Below are 21,716 nucleotides of genomic sequence, written 5' to 3' on the forward strand. Positions count from 1 at the left end.
AGACAGGTCCCATCGTGGCTTTGCTGAAAAAAGGGTAGGCTAAAGCATCTATGAAGCAGTCAAGAGGAAAGGAAAGAAAAGGTCTAGCATAGATACTAGATTCCTTCTGTCAACACCTCTCCTGAATTGCAAACCTGCACTGGAGGGGGAAAAATCAACACTCTAAATTCTGCTACTGCTTTTTGCAGGCACGCTGGTGTTAGGCGCGTGCCCCAGGCTTGCATTTGGGGCTTTCCTGTTTATCTCATAAGGCTTTGGGTTGGACTTTTTGGAAGCATTGACTAGATGACTGGGTAGAGCAAACACACTGGAGCAGGACGGATGAGGCAGTGGTGAGAATACCGTGTTTAGTGTGATAAGCTGGCCGATTCCCTTTGGATTTGTCTAAGCAAAGCAAACAGCCCTGAAATCTAGGTGTGACCTTGCTGAGTATGTGTGTTTGGTACTTTAGTATTTTGAGTAAACATAGATGTAATTCAATCTCGGATCACAGAAGCTAGTTTTGAAATGACAAGAGTGACAAATACCTGTGAACCTGAACAGGAAGGAGGTAAAGATGTTAATAAACAAAGGGAGGAGGAATATATTTGAGTGCATTAGGATAACCTCCTTTCCTCTGATCAAAGTTCTGAGAAACTGAAATAGCTGATAAAAATTTAATAAAACTAATTATTTGGAAATGGAGAAAAACTTGAAGAGTAGAATGTATTTGTTATCTGTGGTGTCCTGGGCAAATACAAACCTGTCATGTTCTGTTTTCCTGATTTCTTTTTTTTTTTTTTTTTTTTTTTTTTCATTTTACATCCTTTAACTTGCACTTGTCTTTACAGAAAGGCAGTTGTAACATCGCTAGCGTAGAAAGATGACTGAAATGTAGGGAGAAGAAGTAATTCCAATAATACATATAAATGAAAAAATTTAGGTCATCTTCAAAGGTGTATAATGTAGTATCTTTTATCAGCAAAAGGAAATGTTGTTCATGTACTTGTCAAGACTTGAAAAGAACTGGTGAGAAAATAATGTTACTGATTAATTCCCTTTAAACATTCTTATCCAAGACAGCTGTCTTGCTTCTATGCTGCAGTATTAATTTTAGCATATCACCTAAATACTACCAAGTTGCTGAGTCAGATTTCAGGACTTTATTCTGCTTCAGGAGGGAATTGGTCCATTGGAATGACACTTCTTTTGTAAAAATCCAGTTGTGACGTGGGCTTAAGCTATACATATATCTTTTTTATTTCTGGTTTACTCTGACCTTTGTAAGATGCAGCAAAAGCTCCCAGCCAGATAGCATTTTGGTTCCCCTGTTCAAGATGCCCAGGTTTAGAACAGGAGAGGGAGGCTCGGGTACCTTGTAAGGGAGATTGGCAGGGCTTGTGGGTTTTTCCTCTTTTTTGAGAGGTCTGTAGACCTGGAATAGCAGGATCTTGTTGTCAGTAAGAAGTGAGGATTGATTGCAGAGATGTACTGGGGACCTCACCTGCCCAAATGATAGCTAGTGCTATTAGTTCCCTACTTTCACAAGCAAGTGATTCTTTCTAAGAGCTGAAAAGGAAGAGAAAGCCATTTTGAGGCATTCTTGCTGTTGGAAGAAGAATTTTGAGGTTGAAAATAGGTATGAATTTGATTTTGAAACTATAGAAAAATATTCATCCCTCCACTGGCTGCCTCTTAAGAGCTTTTGTGGAGGTGCTGTGTTTTGATGAGCAAGCTTGGCAGGTAGCGCAGACATTTTAAAGTAACCAGTACAAAAATGCTGCTTTGTATAAAATAAGCGGAACGTGTGCAGGAGACAGAATAGCTGGAATCAGCTAAGAAAACTTAGGCTGTGGTTTAATTTCTGTCTCACTAAAGGCAAACTGTGGGGTTTGGAAGGGAACAAAGTATGCACAAGATTGTGTGTTTTTGCGTGAAAAGCAGAGTGGTATTTCATCGGCTTCTAAAAGGAGTTTGAAGTACTTGGAGAGAATTACCAGTACTGCAGACATGAGCAACAACAAAAATTCCTTTTTTAATTGTTTTGCATTCCTTCATCTTAGCATCTTGGACTGCTGTACACACATTAAATGAGAATTTATAGCTTTCATTTAGGATAAGTGTTTTCTACTGCAGTGGAGAAATTAATACCAGTGAAATCCTGATTCAATTAATTCAAAGCTCAATGCAGATAACTTTCCCCAGGTAATATATAAAAATTGCAGTATAGATCTGAAAGTGAAAAGTTGCTTGACTAAATCACCTTGGTAGGATGAGTAATGGTAGTTTTTGACTGTGCAAAATGCTTCAGCAGAATCATGAACATTACCTACGCTGAAGGTTTTTCCCTCGGTTTCGCGAGGAATGGTTTTGGTAGTTTGATTTTAAATGATTTTGAAATGTTTCTTGAACAAACTATTTAATGAAAAAAGCCACTAAATTTATTTAGGAAGGTAGCATTCAGCAGATTAATAGATTTTTGTCTATTTACCATTTCATCCCCAAATGACTGCCATTATTAATTGTTACTGAAGGGAGGGAGAACTTCCATTAAAAAAAATACAGCTTCTGGGCTTAGGGAAGGACATTATTGACAGAAAGTGGTAGGACAGTAATTTTAGTGAGATTCCCATGAAGACCGTCTTCTGCAACAACTGGAAGACCTAAAAATCTTTACAAACACTTTTTGTTTGCCTATTTTTCCTTAATGGGCCCTGTTCAAATGCAGATGTCGGGATGGGGCAATGAGCAGACAGATAGCAGTTAAGGTTTGGTAGTTGCCATAAAAAGAAGATACGGAGCAAGCGTTGCTAGGAGGAAAGGTGAACTGAGATGAACATGAAAAGGAAGAGTTTTGTTTGGAATATCCTCCTTGCCAACCTTTCCAGCTGTTCAGACTAAGGAGCACTTTGCTGTACCAGTCATTTTACAAAGGTGTCTTTGCGTAACATGAGCCTAAATAAAAAATTGGGATAATTCTTTGTTGATCCGAAGGAGACACAAAATACAAAATTGTTGTGTAAAAGTGAGCATTAAAGAAGGAATATAAGGGTGTTAATATGGTTTTGGAAATTTAACATTCTGCAGCTTACAAAGAAGTGTTTAGAATTTTATGAAAAAATGTCTTCAATATGTCTTTTCTTTTTTGTTTCAGTGTTCTGGGGTCATGAAACTTAATCCACAGCAAGCTCCGTTATATGTGAGTAAAAAGTTTAAACGCACGGTCATTTTCTGTTCTATTCCCATAAAATGCTTCCCATCCCCGTTTTCAGGGGTTCTGCTCTTTTTCTCTTTGCTCTCCATATACATTATTTGTATTCCTTCACTTGCACTGTAAATGCCCAGGGATAATGCTCACATTAGTTACAGAGCTTCACCGTCTTTCAAATAGACAGTTTTAAAGAAGCGTTGTGACACACTGCAATGCCATCGTGTAATTGTCACGGTGCAGGAATCACCCTTTTTTTTCTCCGTAAAGAGTGCTTGAGTGAATGACTGTGCGCTTGCAGCCTGGTGTGCTGAGAGCCTTCAGAAGGAGCTGCTTGTGTGGCAAACAGGACATCCTAGTGTGCAGTACTCACCCACTGCGGTAATGTTTTTCTGGTCCAAGTTTTAAACATGGCAGGGAGCGAGTGGAAATAGCAAGCAACTGGAACGTGCTGCGACTTGCGCAGTCGGCTACGGCTGACGTCAGTCTCCTGGAAGCTCGTAACCTGGATGGCTAAATTAATAAGGAGCAAGCTTCCGCTCTCGCTTGAATAGAAGCTTTGTTGCAGGATATGGGGACTGTCAAATAAGGCTGGGGGCAGGGGTGTGTGCACGTGTGTTAAATTTGTGCCAAAGCTGCCAGCCAGGTTTGTAACCATTTGCTTTCCATACTGCCTTGCCAGGCTCCGAGCAGGATTAGCCAGCCGATGGAGCCATCCTACGCATACGGGCCTACCTACAGATCTCGCTAATGCTGTGATAGAGCTGGGTGCAGGGATGGAAAATTTGGAGAAAAGATTGCATGCAAATATAGCTCTTAGGCGAAGGAACAGGAAACTAGCAGGCCTGGTGATGGAGCTGTATCTTGGAAAGAGTTGCCTATTGTAAATAATACATTATTTTGACCTTTAATTCATGGAAGCTTTCAAATTTTACCTGTTTTTTATGAACAGCTTGAAGTTTATACTGCATTATATTACAGTTTATGCTGTGCTTACTGTATTAAGCATTGTTCTTGAAGCAAGATCAATGCTATGGTACGTAACTGGACCTGGGGAAAATGGCTTTCCGTGCCATACTTTGCATTACTGTGAAACTGATTTTAGCCTGAAATTTTAAGTCACAAGCATATTGAAAGCACATTGACTTCGAAGAAACCCAGATTTAGAGTTAGGACTCATTAAGAGATAATGTAGTTTATGTACAAGTATACGATGCTGATGCTAGATTAGAAACAGACGGATGGCAGAAAGCAGGATAGAGTCATTCTGGTGTCTCTAGAGCAGCGTGTGGCTTCCCGAATCTGGAGGCTTTGTTTGCCCAGTCTTCTGGCTTAGTTCATTTTCCCACCATTCTGTATGGTTTTGCATTTAATATATAATACTGTAGTGTAATATGTAATATGGTAGATTTAAAAGTTCTTTTCCCTATGTAATATTTAGGAGGACTACACTGAGTCCACTGGAAAATCATGATTATGTAGAATTCAGTGTATTCTTTCTTTGCAATGCAAGTGAGTTCATGACAACATTATTACTACTTCAGTGGCTCCCTGGTGTCTCTTCCCCCTCTCCCCCTGGCCAGGTGTATATGCAAATCAGATCCCATTTGAAAAGAAGAGGTTGATAGATTAAGGAATAATTTAAAAAAAAAAAAAAAAAAAAAGACCACTCAGCAACCTTGGAAAATAAATATTTAGTCTTCCTGTTTGCTTTCAATTTACATGTTGGGCACATTTTGAGATCAGTTTCCTTTTTCCTTGTATTGTTAATTGACAGCTCAATGCCCATGTGAAAGAGCTGTTAGATGCAAGTAGAACACAAACAAAAATATATCTTCCTGGTGTTTTTATTTTTCAAAAGGAAAACATAGCAGTCTTGTGGCATGGCCACAGGTAGCTGAATACCTCCCGTGACCAGGTTCCTTTTTCAAAGTGTTGTTAACGCGACGTTCCTTGTGTGGACTCCTTCTTGAGCTTGTTTCCAAAAAGCTAAGAAGAGTATCTCATGTTCCCCCATAACAAATTTCATCTCTGTGAAATAAATGCCAGGAAATAGAGACATGTTAGGGGATCTCCCTACATTTGACTACTTTCAGGAAAAATTGTTTCCCTCAGGTTTTACCCTCTTACATACTTGAGGCCTTTGCAATTCATCTTTTATGCACTGTTCCTCATTTTGCATCTGAACTACTGGTTTAAAATGAGGAGCACTTAATTTTTTAAATCTTGCATGAGTTCCATGCTGAAAGCTCTCTGTAGAGTGCAAGCTTTGGCAAGTGAGCAGAAATAATGCAAGAATCTGCCTTGCAAAAATGTTGCTTCATTTGGTGTTTGCTTTTATCAGCAACATTGCTAAGCTACTTTTAGCAGGAAAAAGCAAAAAATGATGTCTCTAATTCCAGTTCCTGGAAGCCAATTGCAGAGCTCAAGTGCAGTTTATCCTGTTTCAAAGTTACCAGATTGTCCAGGTGAATAACCTTGCAATTCTGACAAGTGTCCTGTGTACGCGGGACCGAGGTTTTTTGGGTGATGGTAGAGATGGTACTTCCACTTACGACGACTCCAGGGATAGGAATTACTGTATTCTTCAAGGCAGTGTACTTAAATAGAGAGATGGCCACCTCCTGAGTTTCTCCTTCTGCTTCCTTAAATGGTTTGCACTTTTATTTGCCCCCTTTGTAAAAACTGGCTCTTCTGCCTCTGCTAAGCTCATGGTCAGTAGGAGCTCTCAGCCTATAACGATGAGACCGCCAGCCTTTTGCAAGAGTCAGTGTAAAGGTCAAAAGAGGTAAGCTGGAAAGCACTTCTTGTAGTAGTAATAACTGTTGTGTTTTTGTAATTAGCGTATCCCATTTAAGTGGTTTCTGCTCGTTCTCTGGTCAGTGAGGTTGCCAGGAACTAGAGCTAAGCACCGTAACTGCAGGTTTGGGCCAGGACACGAGCTCAGCCTTTCCTCTGCGAGCGGCCGGCCCCTGTCTTGTTTGGCAAGTTTCCCCTTGAGAATTGTATCTCTCACCCCCATCTTCGTGTTTCCCGTGTTTAGTGCGGCTGAATGGGCTCTCAGCTCGGCCCCGCTCCCAGGGAGCGGTCACGGGGCCTCGCCGTTCGCGCCAGCAGAGATAGGGCAGTGAAGTGGTCCTCAATACAGCGCGGCGGAAGTTCACCGTACGATTAATGCCGGTGTTTGAACAGGCAACAGGTCAAACAGCTATCAGGTTTGCGTGACTGTTGGCACTTAATTGCTGTTATAAAACAGTGTTACCTTGCAGTGTCTGTGGCCTCATACTGTGGTGGGAATTTGAAGTAAAGATGCTCCAACCCACTTCCTCGTTCCTAAAATGTCTTGGTGAGGTATTAACCCTAGCTGCTCTGCTGCTGCCAGCAGAGGTGGTAAGGAGCGGGGTGGTGGGATGGGGAGGCTGCTGGTGAGGTCTGCTGTCCGTCACTACTTCTCGACTTATTCACTAGCATGGGTCAAGGTTACAGAAGGTAACTGTGTCACTTGGCTGGCATCAGTATCTCCGATTTCTCGTTGCTGCTGTTCTCATACGTTCTTTTTTTCTGGTGCATAATTATATGGATCATATTTTACATAGTGTCTCTTGCATAACATATGGATGTTGCTTCTGTGGAAAAGGGGGTCTGTAAAAGTCTTTAGCATGCATTAATTTCTCCAGGTGCATTTTACTGCGGGATGTGTGAAAAGGAAGTCTGCGTGGCTGGACAGTCCTTCACTTGCCTGCCACAGACCACAGTCAGGAACATCTGTATTGATGCACAGATACTGGATTATATCTGAAACTGGCTTTTCCTACGTCTCTTTCTTGTATTTCGACACTGTCCTGTTGATTTGGCAGCGCCAGCGGGCGCAGTGTGGTGGTTTAAGGACAATGTTTCGAATATGATTCCTGATCTGTCTGGGATTTTGTGCATTCAGGAATCCCAGAGAGTCAAAACTCAAGGGGCTAAATTGTTCCATTTGCTGGCAGGGCTCAGGGTGGAACTGGACAGTTGCAGAAGTCTTTTGTTAATGGGAAGCAGGAAATGAGGAGCTTAAGTTTTGCTTGTATTGTTAGATACTTGCAAGGACCTCTCTGATCTTCACCCTTTTATAAAGATTGTACATCTCTAGCAACGAAAGTCAAAATTTCAACTGGAGTACCAAGAGGTACTTTCTAGCTGTTGCCTGTGTTGTATTGAAATATCGACATCATCAATAGAAAACAAAGGCATTAACATTGCTCTAAACACTGAGGTTTATTTGCAGTGATTTTTTTTTATTGTTGTGATATATTAATGAAGTTCTCTGTTTATAAATGAAATGGTCTAAATCAATCATTTAGCTTAAGTGCAACTGTTGCTAGTATCCAGGAAGGAGGAGGAAAGTGGGAAAGAGCTCTGTAAAGGTAAAGTTTTGATCTTTTTATAAATGTTACCATTAATTGACAGTCCAGCAGGGTATCCAGCAGGAGATTTAATTACAAAGGGATCAAGGATCACAAGCTGTGTCCTTATTTCTAACCAAACTTTAATAAACATAAAGTGCACATGAGTAAATGATCAAGGTCAAGTCTTCAGTTACATAGAACATCCTGAGAATCTTACTTCAGATGTAACCTGTGTGGCTTCTGATTTCAGCCTCGCTGGTTGCTATCTATAGGATTTTTGTATCATTATTGATCATGTTTCTAACCCACTCACATCTTCTGCCAGTCTGAAATCAATGCTGGTTTTTAAAAGAATAACCCGAGAGCAGCAGTGGGTATAAATGTGTTGGAACAGTACTGAGGTGAAATTCAGTGGATGAGTTGTGACAAATTAAGTGTCATCTTTTCCTGATTACCACCAAGACTACAACAGAAAACCCTTAGATCGGCTGGCTGTTAGATGGCAGTATTTTTTCAGCACGATAATGATCAGTAGGTGTGAAATGGAAAAGATTAGCAGCTGGATGGAGAAGGATGATGCATCACTGCAAATTTTTTCTTTTGCCTTTTTGATTAAAAGGAACAAACTTGTTCTAAGTTGCAGCACTCCTCTTCGGCATGGTTTGTCTAAGGTGTGCCTGTGTTATTTGGAATGATAAAACCAAATATGTCATAACTACTTATTGCATGACAGAGTGAACACTTAATTGATAAAAATGCTCCCATTGACTTTGGTCTTTAATCAGGTCTGTGGATTGAGTCTCCTGTATAAGTTGCCACTTAAGAGCTGTGTAAGCTGCAAAGTTGCTCAGGGAGAGTTTTGATAGAGATGAGAGCTCCCATTTCCATGCCAAAATGCCGTGCAACTTCATGAAGTATGAACTTCAAAAGCTTCAGAAAGAATGCATTGACCCTCTCTTAATATAAACTGGGTTTTGGGTACAATAGGTCTTCTCTTCTGTTAATAAACTACTCCTCTAGATTTCCCTGTGTGCCCTGCTTTAATCAAAAATGGAAAGAAGAAGAAAGTGCTCATGATAGGAATATTTTTCTTCCACTTCTGTATCTCATACAGAATGACATACTGTGCAAGTGTACTGTGTATGCGTATTCCTGAGAAAAACTGTTGTGATAACTCTTAATGTTAGTATTTTTAGAAAAACTCTCTTTTATATAAATATTAAAGGATTAAAAAAAAGTCACAATACAGAGAACTTGAAGCTTGTGGCAGTGGTGTTGGTCCCAAGTGCTATGGTTCTCCACATTCATGTACAAGCATGGCTTGGGGTATAGCAAATGTTTGAACAGAGTCTCAGGTGTGACTTGTGCAGACTTATACATAATCAAAAGTCTTCCAAAATCTCTACTGAAGGGACAAGAGGACAAAATGAAATACCTTTAAAATCCTAATACGTGACAGTAAATGTTCTCATAAGATTGGCAGCTATGATTTAGTTACTTTTCTACTAACACTGAATTTGTTTTCTTAGTGGTATCCATGGTGACAAAAGCCACTGGGACTTCTGAATATCTGAAACCAGTCCAGCAGAAAAAGTAGACTATACCTAGCACTCTTTTATGTGGGAATTTCTCATGAAAATCACTATACAGTAGTCCCAACTTTCTTTCTCTTTAGATCCTTAGGCAAGAGGAAAATAAGCCTTGATGTTTGGTTCAGTTCTGTGGCAAGAGGATCTGATAAGTCTCATGTCTTTTATTTGTTGGATACTTGATTTCTGCTTAATGACAAAGTAGTTTTCTGCCGCACCTTCAAAGTCTTTGAATTCTAAATGAATAGAAGGCCTCTAAGCACATCTTACAAATAAAATATTTGCTTGTGTTACTTGTGGAAGAACCTGATTCTCAGTTGGTTGCAAGAAAGTGAGTTGGAGTGCCTGGGTAGACCCTGACGTTTGAGAGGAATGCATTGCAACTTTTCTGGGTTTGTTTCTGTTCCACGGGCAAAATAGTGTCCTCTCTCAACTGTGCTCAGCCTCATGTCGTCTGGAGTCTTTTCATTCTCCGCTTCCCAAATTCTAGTCTACATCATGCAAAAAGTCACCCCTTCTGCTGCTGTGGGCATCTGGCAGCTGCTGCCAGGCTCTGTGCACGTTCCCTTCTCGGTTCCCTACCTCAACAAAGACATCGTTTTGCACGGATTGGTTATCACGAGGCTATTCATAAACTGGGCATTCCCTAGCTCGTGAGACCCAGACAACGTTCGGGTATATAAGAAGAGAACTCTTTGTAAAATGGTCACTTATATAGCGTAGCAGTAGTTCACTCACCGCAGGCAGCTTTGGCTGGAGAAGCTGGAGGAGGCTGCCTGACCATCCCATTCCTTCAAGATCAGCCGTTGATTAGATTGCCACTGAGAAAGCCCCTTTTTAACTCTTCTTCCCTGTTATCTCGAAGTGAAAATGATTTGGATGCCAAGAGGTGATTTGGGTCCCAAGCCCTCCCGTAATTTTCTGTTTGTTCTTTTCTTCTATGAGCAGTATAAATTGGGCTCGTTTTACATGTATGAATGGGAAGGTGGACAGTAAATAGACTAGTTTAAACAAAATCTGGAGCACTTACTGTCTGAAAGTCTGCCCTTAAGTCACTATTACTTTGCAGCATTACACAGGATCGTTAAATTATATGCCTTCCTGAAGAAAGATGCCAGAGCTGGTACAGGGGATGGGTGGGGGAAGCAGAGGAGAGACTGACCCCCTCTTTCTGCAAAGCCATTAGCTTAGTTCAACCTCTTTTCTGAAACTTCACCCTGCTGCAAACATGCAAAAGAAATCTTTAGGTTGTCACAGTAATTGCTTTATTAAAATGGAGTGAAATGATACATACCTCTTAGGCCACGAATTTAGGGTTCTTTCTGTTTCTTGCAATAGCCGATGAGCTGATTAGCATCTGGAGAGGCAATAAGAGGTTGCGTTTCACCACTTGTGTTGACTGATAGAGCTGCCGCCCCTCCTCGCGGGAGGAATGATCAGCAGAAATCAGGAGGTGGTGTATAAGAGGATGAAAATGCTTCTCAATACTTTTCTTTTGTGGAATGTATTTAGATAGAGTTTTTAAATACTAGTATTTTTCATGTTACCTTCAAAATGACAAATTCCCCATCCTTCCAAAATGCTGATGTGCACTTTGGGAAGTGTTAGACTAAAGCCAGTTTTGACAGCAAAGCTAACGGGTGATTAGTGTTACTGAAGAGGTTGATTTGATGATGGCATGATGTTTTCAAATACGCTCTCAAATCTCATCTGAAAAGCCTATCTGCTCCTCTTCATCTCCTGCACTCTACCTGCAGTGCTTCATGTTTAATTCTGAAGATTATGCTGCAAGCAATTTATTTGGAAATGCTCTTCCAATGCCTAGCTCAGTAAAGCAATCCCAGGTTGTGTGCAAGTGGAAAATAAAATAGTGTTATTAATTGTTTTGGGCTCAGATCAGTGCTGTGCACTGCCATCAAGTGGCAGTTTTGTTAAAGGACAGATTTTCCGTGCTGCTTTCCGCAGGTCTGCCTGTGTTTGTATCTTTGTTTCAGAGTTTTTCTTTTACGTATTGCAAAAGTTTTATCTACCTAGCAGTTGTGTTTGGGGCAGGGGAGTGTTTCCTTGCAGTAAGATACGGTTATAACAGTGCGTTCTCCAATGTCGAAGAAAGAATGTCGCTTTAAAAATTGCCCCAGTTATTACAGTAGCTCCGAGTACCATAGCTGTGAAATATTTAAAGAGTAAGGGAGGATATTTTACAGCTGGCAGGGAAACTGGCACTCTGAAACACAGTTGTTTGAGCTGTGTCTCTCTTAGGGTTTTGCTGTATCGTAGACCAAGCCGAAGTACAAGGAAAATGCTGTCCTTCTGCTATCTCGTACCTTCCAAAGTTGGTGTTCAAATCTGATTTTTTTTTTTTTCTTTAAGACCCATTAAGACTGCTTTGGAAAATATACCAGTGGCAGGAGATTGTGTCAAATGATGTGTCACCGTGTGTACTTTATCTTCCAGGAATTGTGACCCTCAAACTGATGCGAGAGAGTGGCTGAGTTTGCGCTGCTTAGTCACGGAGCCCGTTAGGACTGCCTGCTGCTCCTTCCAGGCAGGCAGATCGGTGGTGGTGTTGCTACATGAGTAATTAGCAGGAAGTGCCGTCGATCACTCAAGCAGCTAGTAATAAAATTGTACGGTTCAGCTCTCTAGAAATGTAGTGAAGAGAAGCAGCGCCTTTAGGAAGGGGCCAGACCAAGGCATCGCTGTCATTTTGGGTGTGTGCTAGAAGACACGACTGTAGCAGTTTGCACAATTTCTGAGAAAACTCTGATAGTGAGATCAGTACTTGTTCTGGAAACCATCGGATGGTGCCGAGGGGATATTGTGCTGTAGAGAAATTCTCTCTCTTCCCTCTTCATGTTCGTGTGGGGGCTTTACATGGAGGCTTGCACAGCTCAGGCATCCAAACTAGCGCGTTAGTCCTTGTGTTCCTCCATACCTTCCTCTTCTGTTCTGAATCGGAGCTATAGGCTCCTGCTGTGGGATTTGGGATTACTGTAGGTAGCTGCTTGTTTGGGCAGGACAGGACATTGTGACTGAGAACAGCAAGCGTGCAATGCTTTAAATGAGTGGCCTGGCTAGTAATAAACTGCTCAAATAAAGGAAAAAATAAATCAATGTTTTCTTCAATATACTGCCCATTTCACCCAAACAATAAAATCACATTCCCAATTATTTTTCTTATCCTAACAGTTCTTCTCTACATGTTTGTATGTAATACAAATATGTTTGAAAGATGCTTACTTCTCCCATCTTTTCTAAAAATTTTAATTTTTGCCATTTTATTGTTAATTCTGTCATGTCTTCCTCCTTGTTAAAAAACCGTTAGAAATGACCTTGGCTGTTTAATGCAGCTAGATTGGCTATTAACAGCACGTTCTAGTTGCTTGCCTGTCTCTGTGCACCACAGTAATATGCCATGTAGATGCACCATGAAGATAAATTGTGTCTTTTCCAGCGCTAATGAGATCCTGTTACTTTGATGGATTTTCTGTTGCCAGTCTGTAGACTCCTTCATGCATTAATATGTATGTAATACATATAACAGTCTCTTAACATGCGATAAGATTCATCTCTGGGCTGATTGATTTGGAGACCGAGACATGCTCTGCGAAAAGATGTAGACTACTAATACAGGCTTTTCTTAAAACGTATCCATTTCTATTGGAGTTCGTGTTGATCACACTGGTTCGGATTGTGCAATCTACTCCTTGATCTCCTTAAACCATTTCTTCCACTGCAAATAAGCCCTGCTGCGGAATTAGCCACCTGCGCTGGCTTGGGATGTAGTATAGCAGTGAGGTTGCCCTCGTGGGCTCTGCAGACAGTCAAGTTGAGTGCATCCACAATTGCATTTTCAGCACGGGAAGCACTTGGGGTGGATCTGTGGGAGCCAGCTTGGGCCTGGAAGCAGCAGTGCCCGTCGTATCTGTGCTTCCTCTATCTGGCTATCTAGCTGCCTCTATCCCCTCGGCACTGATAGTGGAGAGCTGACTATTTATCAGTGCTATATTTATCATCGGTCTGAATGGTTTCCCACATATTCCTTTTACCCAAAGAGTCCTAACTATGTGGTCTTTTGACTTTGTATCCATATTTTGCCCTCATGTCAATCACTTATCCCTCAGAGTGCTAAGCTAAATTTATTTTTGGAGCAAGTTTTTTTTTCCACCTTTGGGGAGAGAAAGTGGCAGGGAGAAGGAGGAGGGAGTTATTTTGCAAATATAAATCTGTGCTTTGGTCATGACTGTGTAGTTAACACTGAAATAGGAGATTGGCTGGTTCAATGCACCGTTAATGAAATATGGAATACATCACCTCTGGTTGCTATTTGGGCTGGCACTAAAACATTTATCATCCTTCTGCTCTTTTTGTGGCCTACGGGCAAGAAGTTGTGGTCCTTGTTTGTGTTTTCCTAAAGACAAGAGACTGCAATGCAAAATCTGCCATTCTCATCCAAGAGGGGCTCAGCCCCCATGCCACTAACCTGAAGCCTTAACTGGTGGAAAAACTAGCACTGCCATTAATTTAAAAGGAAAATAAAGATAGGCTTGGAGAGTGCGATATAAAAACAAAACAAAAAACACTGGAGTCATTCTGGTTGTCTTCCTGTGTGATTTGTTTCCCTAGAACGGAAAAAAGCATAAAGCATCTCTGCCTCGTGCTCCTTTAAGATCAAGGAGTTTGAAGTCATTCACAATGAAAAAGGACCCAACCCTACCCCAAACTTGGCAGCTTGCCCTTCTGTTTATTTCTGGAGTCTTTCCCTGGAGGTCTTATCTGCAGGAGATTGCAACACGGCGGCAGCATGACATCCATCTTTCCTTACGCTCCTGACCCAGGTCATTGCCTTTATCAAGGGGGATATCTCCACGTGAGGAGGGATTTCTAGACCTGCTCATGTTCAGACATATTTCACAGCGCTACCTTTGTTTCTGGGGCTTGGAGCTCTGCAAAACGAGTGGAGTTTGACGTGGTTTTTCTCCCAAGTGCTCTTCTGAGTTGCTGCGCGTTGGCAGGATTGAGGATGTCTGTAAGGACTGCTGTTGTCTCACTGTAACGTATCTCTCTGACCTCTTCCCCGGTCTGTTCTGTCATGTACACGCGCCGCAAGATTGCAGGGTACGTGGCCATATCTGCAAAAGGATTTGGGTGTTTCAAAACACAGCGTTGCAGCATCTAAGAGGGAAAATGCACTCGGGATTAGCATCACAAAGCCACCTGTGCTAAGGCAGAGAGGGAGGGTGACTTAGCTGGAAATTGTGAAGGTAGGACCTGTCCCCAAATTGCATCTTTCTGGGTTTAAGTGCTTGTCTGCATCTATTAACCTGAGAACAGCAGCCTTGAGCAGCTGCTCGACGTGTTTGCTTGCTGTGGAAGAACAGAGCGTTCCTCTCATTTTAAGAGACAGTGGTGGTTGTGCTTGGTGTCTGTGTAGCAGCTGTCCAGTTAGGCCGCTTAGTCAGACCTGGGAAAACTGGGTTTTAGGCCTTTCTTAGTCTGAAGGGTTATTCCAGGAAATGAGAGCGCTCCATTAGTTACTCTAAAAATAGTTGCCCAAACCCCCATATCCTTTTCCAGTTGTGCATGAGTTTTTGTGCTCTACATGGTGATGCTCCTGTATGACGTGGGCTGCGTGGTCCTTTCCAGACGCGGTTCTTGGGAGGGTCATGTACACGCTTTGTGCCAGCCCTGGGTGGCCCTGGCTGGGAACGATAGTCCAGGCTACTCGGCTCCGCAGAGACACAGCTCAGGGCCTGGTTGATCTACGTTGCTGTTGATCTATTTTACTGGCAGAGTTAGCTATTAATGGCTCATATAGCATCTAAACAGTTATGTTTTGCTGTTTTTCTTGTGGGATGATTTCTGCTGCATTTTCAAAAGCTGCTTTATCATCGTTTTCTGACCCACCAGCTGATTTTGGAGCATTCTGTGGTTCTCAATTGAGCTGGAGTCGTCTCGACTTCCCCTTTGATTTTGTGCAACTTACTTATTCATGGTCCTGAGCGCTTTCCAACGAAAACGTAATGTAATTGAAAAGCCAGCTTTTCCATTAAAAGCTGTTTGGATGGAAAATACTCAGTGAGCTCTAACCATTATTCCCATCTCATTGATGGGGAAACTTGAGGCATCGGGATGTGAAAGGACTTGCCTGCTGCTGTAATGTCAGCCTCGTCCTGTGTCTGATTCTGTAGATGGGGTAACAGCAAGTCCATCTCCATCTGAAAATAAACAGATAAGCCTGAATTTCTTGAAGGAGTAAGAAGAAACCACAACTGTGATTTCTGTGTGTCTGTTCTCCTGGAAAAGCATTGATGCTTTCAGTAGGGGAAAAGAAATCTGTTTCAAAAACATACTGCTTCTGTGTCCTAGCATAATGTAATAAGCAATGACCCAGCAAGACTCTGATTCATGTTATGAATAGTGGAAACAAAACAAAACTTGTTACACTGGCAGGTTACACTTACTCATCTAATCCACAGGCTAATCCAGCCTCGTTAGTAAAGCACCAGCATGCTGACTTCTGCTGTAGCTCTTCCGAAGGAAATGTATTGCAAGGAAGGTTTCTTTACTTGCATGTGAATCTCCAAACCATCTAATATGTTGACTTTCTGCTCAGCAGGACCATACTGGCTGGTGTTACCTGGATGAAAAATTAGCCAGACATGGTAATGGTTGTCAGTAGCAGTTTTGCTTTTTCAAATGCAGGATTATTAGTATTTTCTTATTAAAAGCAGTATGTGAAACTAGTGTTTGAGTGCTTCAGTATCTCTTTCCAACACATGCTTCATTTCCATAAGTATTTTTAGCCTTTGTGTGAGGGGGGAGGTCAGAGTGGGTGGTTGGTGGGTCAGATAACATACTTCAAAACTCCCAATAGGAGCCATGAGAAAAACCATTTTAGAAATCACATGCTTCACATATAAAAATACAGCTTGCCTTTTTTGCAGAAACTTGAGAATTCATTAGCCAGCACATGAAGAGTGTATTCTCTTCCTAGTCTATCTTAGATAAATATACCTGTAGCTGGTAGAACTGATATTCCCCGGGGAAAACTTCACCTTGCCAGCAAAACTTATATTTCTCAGCTGAGGTCTTGAATGCGTGGATTTGCAAGGGCCGTCCTTGTGATCCTGTTATGCAGGATCCGGCATGACAGATTTCCAGAGCCTGAAGAGGGAAGGAAAGATGTCTTCACATGCTTAAAACAATTACTACTTTTTAGAAAGTGAATACTGGTTTTGAAGTAATAAATAATACAAGTGATCTTGATTCTTTTACATTTAAAGATTCTGTTAGCTTCACTGTCATTTGCAAATATTGGTAAAGTCACCTATAAAAATCCTTTGAAGGCAAATCTTTCACCTTTATGGACACAAAGTGTCTCAGAAGGAAGAAATGATTACTCGAAGTTGCTCATACTTTGTCTACATGCAATTTATGTACCTTTATGATCGCAGCAGCTGAAAAGCAAATCCCTCAAATGGAACAATATCCCAATGCTGCTAAAGCGCACTGGCAGCAGGTGGGTTGTCTTTCTCTGCTCTTGTTTCTTAGAGGTAATAACTGCATTTATGCTGCCTTAACTAAGCCAACAGTTAAGAGTTATGCCACACTAAAATCACTTTCTGGATTGCTGTGTGGTAGTTTAAAACCCACAAATAGGGCTGCCTTTTCCAATGCATTAGTCACTTCTGGAGACAGACCTTAGGTTTTCTCCCTCTAGTTTGAGAAAGTGAAGATATCACGTTCTGTACAGCATCCACGTTCTTTACATCATGTTACAGCTATCTGAAATGCTTTTTCATGGATTTTTAGATCAAAATGAAGGTGACCTTTTTCATGAATGGACAAAAATGGAATGTTTTCATTTCCAATGGGCTCTAAGCCAAGTAAATATTAGTCGATCCAAACTAGTTTTGAAATTAAATTATTCTTATTTGTTGGCGCATTCCAGAGAATTGCTTTGATCTATCTGTACTTTCACCAAGGGGATATTGGCAGACTAGCCTTCCATTTCTAGCCATCAGGATGAAAGAAGGGTTATAATAACCACCTTGTGTGGCAGTGATACTGAACAGATGACATATTTTGGATAATATTAAATGAATAAAGGTAAACATACTTCAATTAAAATGTTTTTGGAGGCTGAGTTGCAATAGTGCTGTTGGAAACTCTTCTATGTGGGTTGAAGGAATTTGGCTGCATTTGTAACTGATTTTCTTTAACTCCAGAAATGTTCGAAAGAGAGGTTTCTTCTGTACATTATTTCCTTTTCAAATAGATGCATTGTTTCAATAGAACTTCTTTTACTTTTAAAATTGGCAGTGGACAGCAGAATTGTTAATGTCTGGAGAGTAAAGCGGTGCACTGAAGGAGGACCACCTTTTTTATTTAGTGCTTTGCTGTAGTTCCTTTCATTCTGGAGTCTCAGATCACTTTATGCAGTGAGTTGTGCCATGCATGATACAGATAAGAGCTAGCTCAGAAGATACCTGCAAGTAAACTGAAATGCATAGTAATTAAGTGGTACCTTATCTATCTTGCTAACGATGTGTGAAGACGGCCTCAAATTTTAAGTTAAAAAAAATTATGCTTGACTATCCTAGTAAGGATTCGTGCCCTTGGGTGGTGGTGAACTGTCTCTCCATTAAGAGCTATGAAGACATAGCTGAAGAGCCTTTTAGATAGATATCAGCTGGTGATAATTTGTGTTTCCCCTAGACTTAAACATGCGGTAAACTAAATAGAGCTGAACTATAAAATACAAACAGAATAAATTTGGTTGGAAGTGTCTGATAGAAGTCATCTGGTCCAACCAACTCCACAAAACAGGACCACCCTCAAAATTAGGCAGATTACTTAGAATCCTATGGTCACATTACCTGTATTGGAAGTTCAGCTATCTTTTCAAGTCCCAGTTTAGACAAATCTCAAGATATGTGGAGTTACGTGGAACCTCTGGTGTGGAGGATGCTTACACGTGTTAACACAGGGAGCAAGTTGTATTATCCTTTTTATTCTGCTTTTTTGTCATTAATGACTACAGATATACAATATCTTTGCAACAGTGCTGAAAATTATACTGTTTTTCCATGAAATCAAATGTTATACTGGCAAGGGACTAGTCCATGTGTATAGACAGGTGTCTTCTCAAATGTATGCTGCAGATTTACTTTCATGGGAATCGGGCTAGCTGTACTTAAATTCTGAGTTTAAAAGAAAGAAAAATTCCTTTAACAAATACGCTTTAAACAATCAGTCCTGCTGATGAGTGGCCTTAAATGTCATCTGCATTTTAAGTCCATTTAAGTATTTTGTATGTTGATGCCTTAAGGGGGGAACAGTGTGAACAAAAACAGATAAAACCAATCAAACCACAAAGGTTTGTAGGTTAAAATTGAGCTTTGTTTTTTGAACATCCGCTCAAAACTGGATCCATTTGCTTGGAATTTAATATTTAGTTTTCAACTCAGCGTGTGAACTGGTCATGCTTGAATTTAAAGCTTAATTTTTTTTTGTACCTGTTTTTATTTTAGCACTGAGTGTACACAATATATACTTTTGCTACATGGTTCCTTTATCCACAGCTGGAAGTCTGGTATAATATTATCATGTGATAACTTTCTTAAACTTACATTTGTATCTGTGCAGCCTGTGGAAATGCAAAATAGCCTCTCTGCTCCATTTTTCTCTTTTTAATTCATGGCTTTTTTTTGTGTGTGTTATAAGACTGACCCATATTTTTTAAGACTGGAGGCTGGATGTGTACCATGCTGAAAAAACCTTGTTTCTATCAAAAACCATACTCCGTGCAACTCTGTCCCTGGCAAGTGGTACCAGACAGACCAGATCAAATTTCTCATGTAAAAGTTAGTCGTGGCTGGCATGCTCTCCGCTGTGTTCCCTTCTGAATTTTTGGACAGGATTGCACACGCTAAAGTAGCATTTGTTTCCTGCGTGAGGGGTGTCTGCAATGCAGGTGGGCTGAACTGGGGTCCTGGAGCACTGGAGGACTTCCCTAAAGCCAAGGGCTCCAGAAGGGAGCCGAGTCCCCCGAAAACTGGTCGGTGGGAGACATGCGGGGCGGCCGAGCTCCAACCCCCTCCGGCCTGGCAGCAGGTCATCCCTTGGCCGCTGGGAGCGTGCCGAGGCTACGAGCGGGTGGATGGGGCAAATCAAAGAGCGGGAGAACAAAACATGAACTTGGAGAAAACAGCTGTGCTGAACTGAAGGCATCCAGAGAGAACGAGGGGAGACTTGAGATGGAGCATGGGAAATGATGCCAGCATGGTGTCAGTGTAGTGGAGGACTTGGAAATCTTGAGATTTTTCTTCAATAATTGTATTTGACAAAGTGAGAGAATAAACTGAACAATCTTAAGGAGCAGGTTTTAAATGAAATGACATGCTTATTTTATTTGATTTGCAAATTAGAATTATATAATCCTCAAAAAAAATTTTTTCCAGATTTTCAGCATTAACCATATGCTCGGTGGTGGCAGGGAGTTGGCTAATGCAGCTGCAGTATGAAACTGGGACATCCAACTGGTTTTGATCTTGATAGAAAAGGAGCAGAAGAAGGTCACAACATAGTCTGTTGTTTTCAGTGTCTTGTGGTTTATATAATTCTTCTTAAGGCAGAGAAATGGTGGGTAGTGAGAGCAAATGAACACCCTTCCCTCAGTGCAGCTGTAACTGCAAAGCATCTTCCCTTCCCTTCCCTTCCCCATGGCAGGTCTAAACTGGGAGATGCTGCTGCTGCCGCTGTGCGTGCAGGTGTATGGATTGCTGGTGTATTTACTGTATCATGTCCTGGGTTAGCTGTGATAATCATGTGCCTTTTATGCACCTCATTTTTGCTCACTGCTGTTCTAAACCCCTAAGATGATGTAGTAAAGCCTCCTAAAACTAAGTGGGAATGTTCAGCCAACAGGAGGTAAATGGCAGGTTTCTCTTCTTGCACGGGCAGGGTTTTAAAAGCTACTGGTTTTGATCTGTACAAAGCTTTTCATCAAGGCATGATCTTCCAGGGTGCTAAGTGAGAAGAGCTCCTGCCCATGCAGCGAGGATGTGAACGTGTCTGTGCTGAGACGGTTTGGGAAACCGTCGTTGCGCTATGCGGGGATAATACTGAACGTCCTTCTAGATGTGCGTGTGAGTGAGTACGTAGCTGTCAACGTGAAACGGAAGTCAAATTTCAATTCTAATGGAAGGTAGCCTGTTTATCTCATCTGCAGGTCTAAACAGTATGCGTGTACAGTAGCGTTGCCCTTAGCGATTTTCGGAGTTGTCAGTCACTATCGCGCGTAGCTCTGTTGCCTGGCTGTTACAGCCTGCTGATGTCCTAGTTGTCCACATTTTTTCTCTTGGAAGCTGAAGAAAATCTCAATGGAGATGAACCTTTCTTAGCTTTGTGGGTTTGTAGATTGAGGATGAGAGGTGTGTTCAGTGATTAAATTAGGTCCACTGAAACTATGAACTTAGTGGCTAGCTTGGCAGAAGAAAAGGTGGATATTCAAACATGTTTTGCTTTATTGTTTTAGCTATATGTATGTGGGGGATATGTATGTGTGTGTATATATAAAATTATGTGCATGTGTGTGTTTAGGGAAATGTTAGGCACTATCATGATTTCACCGTGTTAAGTTGTTGTTATTTTGAATTTCTCCTCAAGACTTCCCAGTATCTCTTCCCAGAGCTGTGCTCATGATAATTCCTAGACAGCATGCTGGCTATAATGCTTTTTATGTAGTCTGGCTAAGAAAAGTGCTGATGAGGACTTGCACGTCTGAAAATTAGAATCACGTGGAAGGGGTGTATGAACAGGAAGCAGGAACCTTGGAGGCAGAGAAGTTTTGTTTTATACAATGCAGGTCTTGCAGATGTAACCTAACTTTTTGTTTTTGTCTTTTCTCCTAGGGTGACTGTCTTATTACGGTGCAGCTGACTGAGGAAGATAAAGTTGAAGATGATGTAGTTTTTTACTTGGTATTTACTGGTTCAACTCTCCAACACTGCACAAGCACTAGAAAGATTAATCCGAGGAGTCTGGAGACAATTGCTCCTGGTAAACACTTACCTTTCTTTGCAAAACAGTGTACTAATGTATGAAATTTGGTTAATTCAAGTAGACTTAAATGTAATGCTGTATTGGTAATTTTTTTTCTCATTTGCACATCCACTGAGAAAAGAATGTGTGGTTTGGATGACTGCTTTGCCTTTTAAAAATCCCTCACTTGATTTTGCCAGAATTTTATGACTGTAAAATAACAATTATTTAATATGTATGTATAGAATTCTGTGGCAGAAAATATAAAGTTATATTTGCACATCATAAAAGGCTTCTAAATACAAGCCAGATAACAGCAGACATGTTTGCAAGGTTAGAGATGCTGCTGTTCAAGCGATGTCCAGCCTGGGAAGTTCTAGCTGCACTTGGGATCTATTTAACTTGAAGAGAGGTTCATTATTATAGTGCTGTTGAAATACAGCCCTTTTGCCCCTTAACCCCCTCATGCAGTTCAGAGCAGTAATAGGGTTTCTGAAGCTCTTG

At 41.2% G+C, this 21,716-nt stretch overlaps 1 protein-coding gene across 12 annotated transcripts in view; it reads left to right on the forward strand.

Annotated features, from left to right (window-relative positions):
• The window catches only part of AKAP13 (A-kinase anchoring protein 13), a 233,436-nt gene that overhangs the window by 64,916 nt on the left and 146,804 nt on the right, over nt 1-21,716 (forward strand). For all 12 annotated transcript variants that reach the window (XM_064517213.1, XM_064517208.1, XM_064517212.1 and 9 more), the window contains 2 exons: nt 3,134-3,178; nt 21,083-21,230. In XM_064517213.1, coding sequence (XP_064373283.1) covers nt 3,146-3,178; nt 21,083-21,230 — 181 coding nt within the window. In that variant the 5' untranslated portion in view covers nt 3,134-3,145. The remainder of the gene's footprint in view (nt 1-3,133; nt 3,179-21,082; nt 21,231-21,716) is intronic.

Source organism: Dromaius novaehollandiae, chromosome 10 (assembly GCF_036370855.1).
Source record: "Dromaius novaehollandiae isolate bDroNov1 chromosome 10, bDroNov1.hap1, whole genome shotgun sequence".
Taxonomy (NCBI): domain Eukaryota; kingdom Metazoa; phylum Chordata; class Aves; order Casuariiformes; family Dromaiidae; genus Dromaius; species Dromaius novaehollandiae.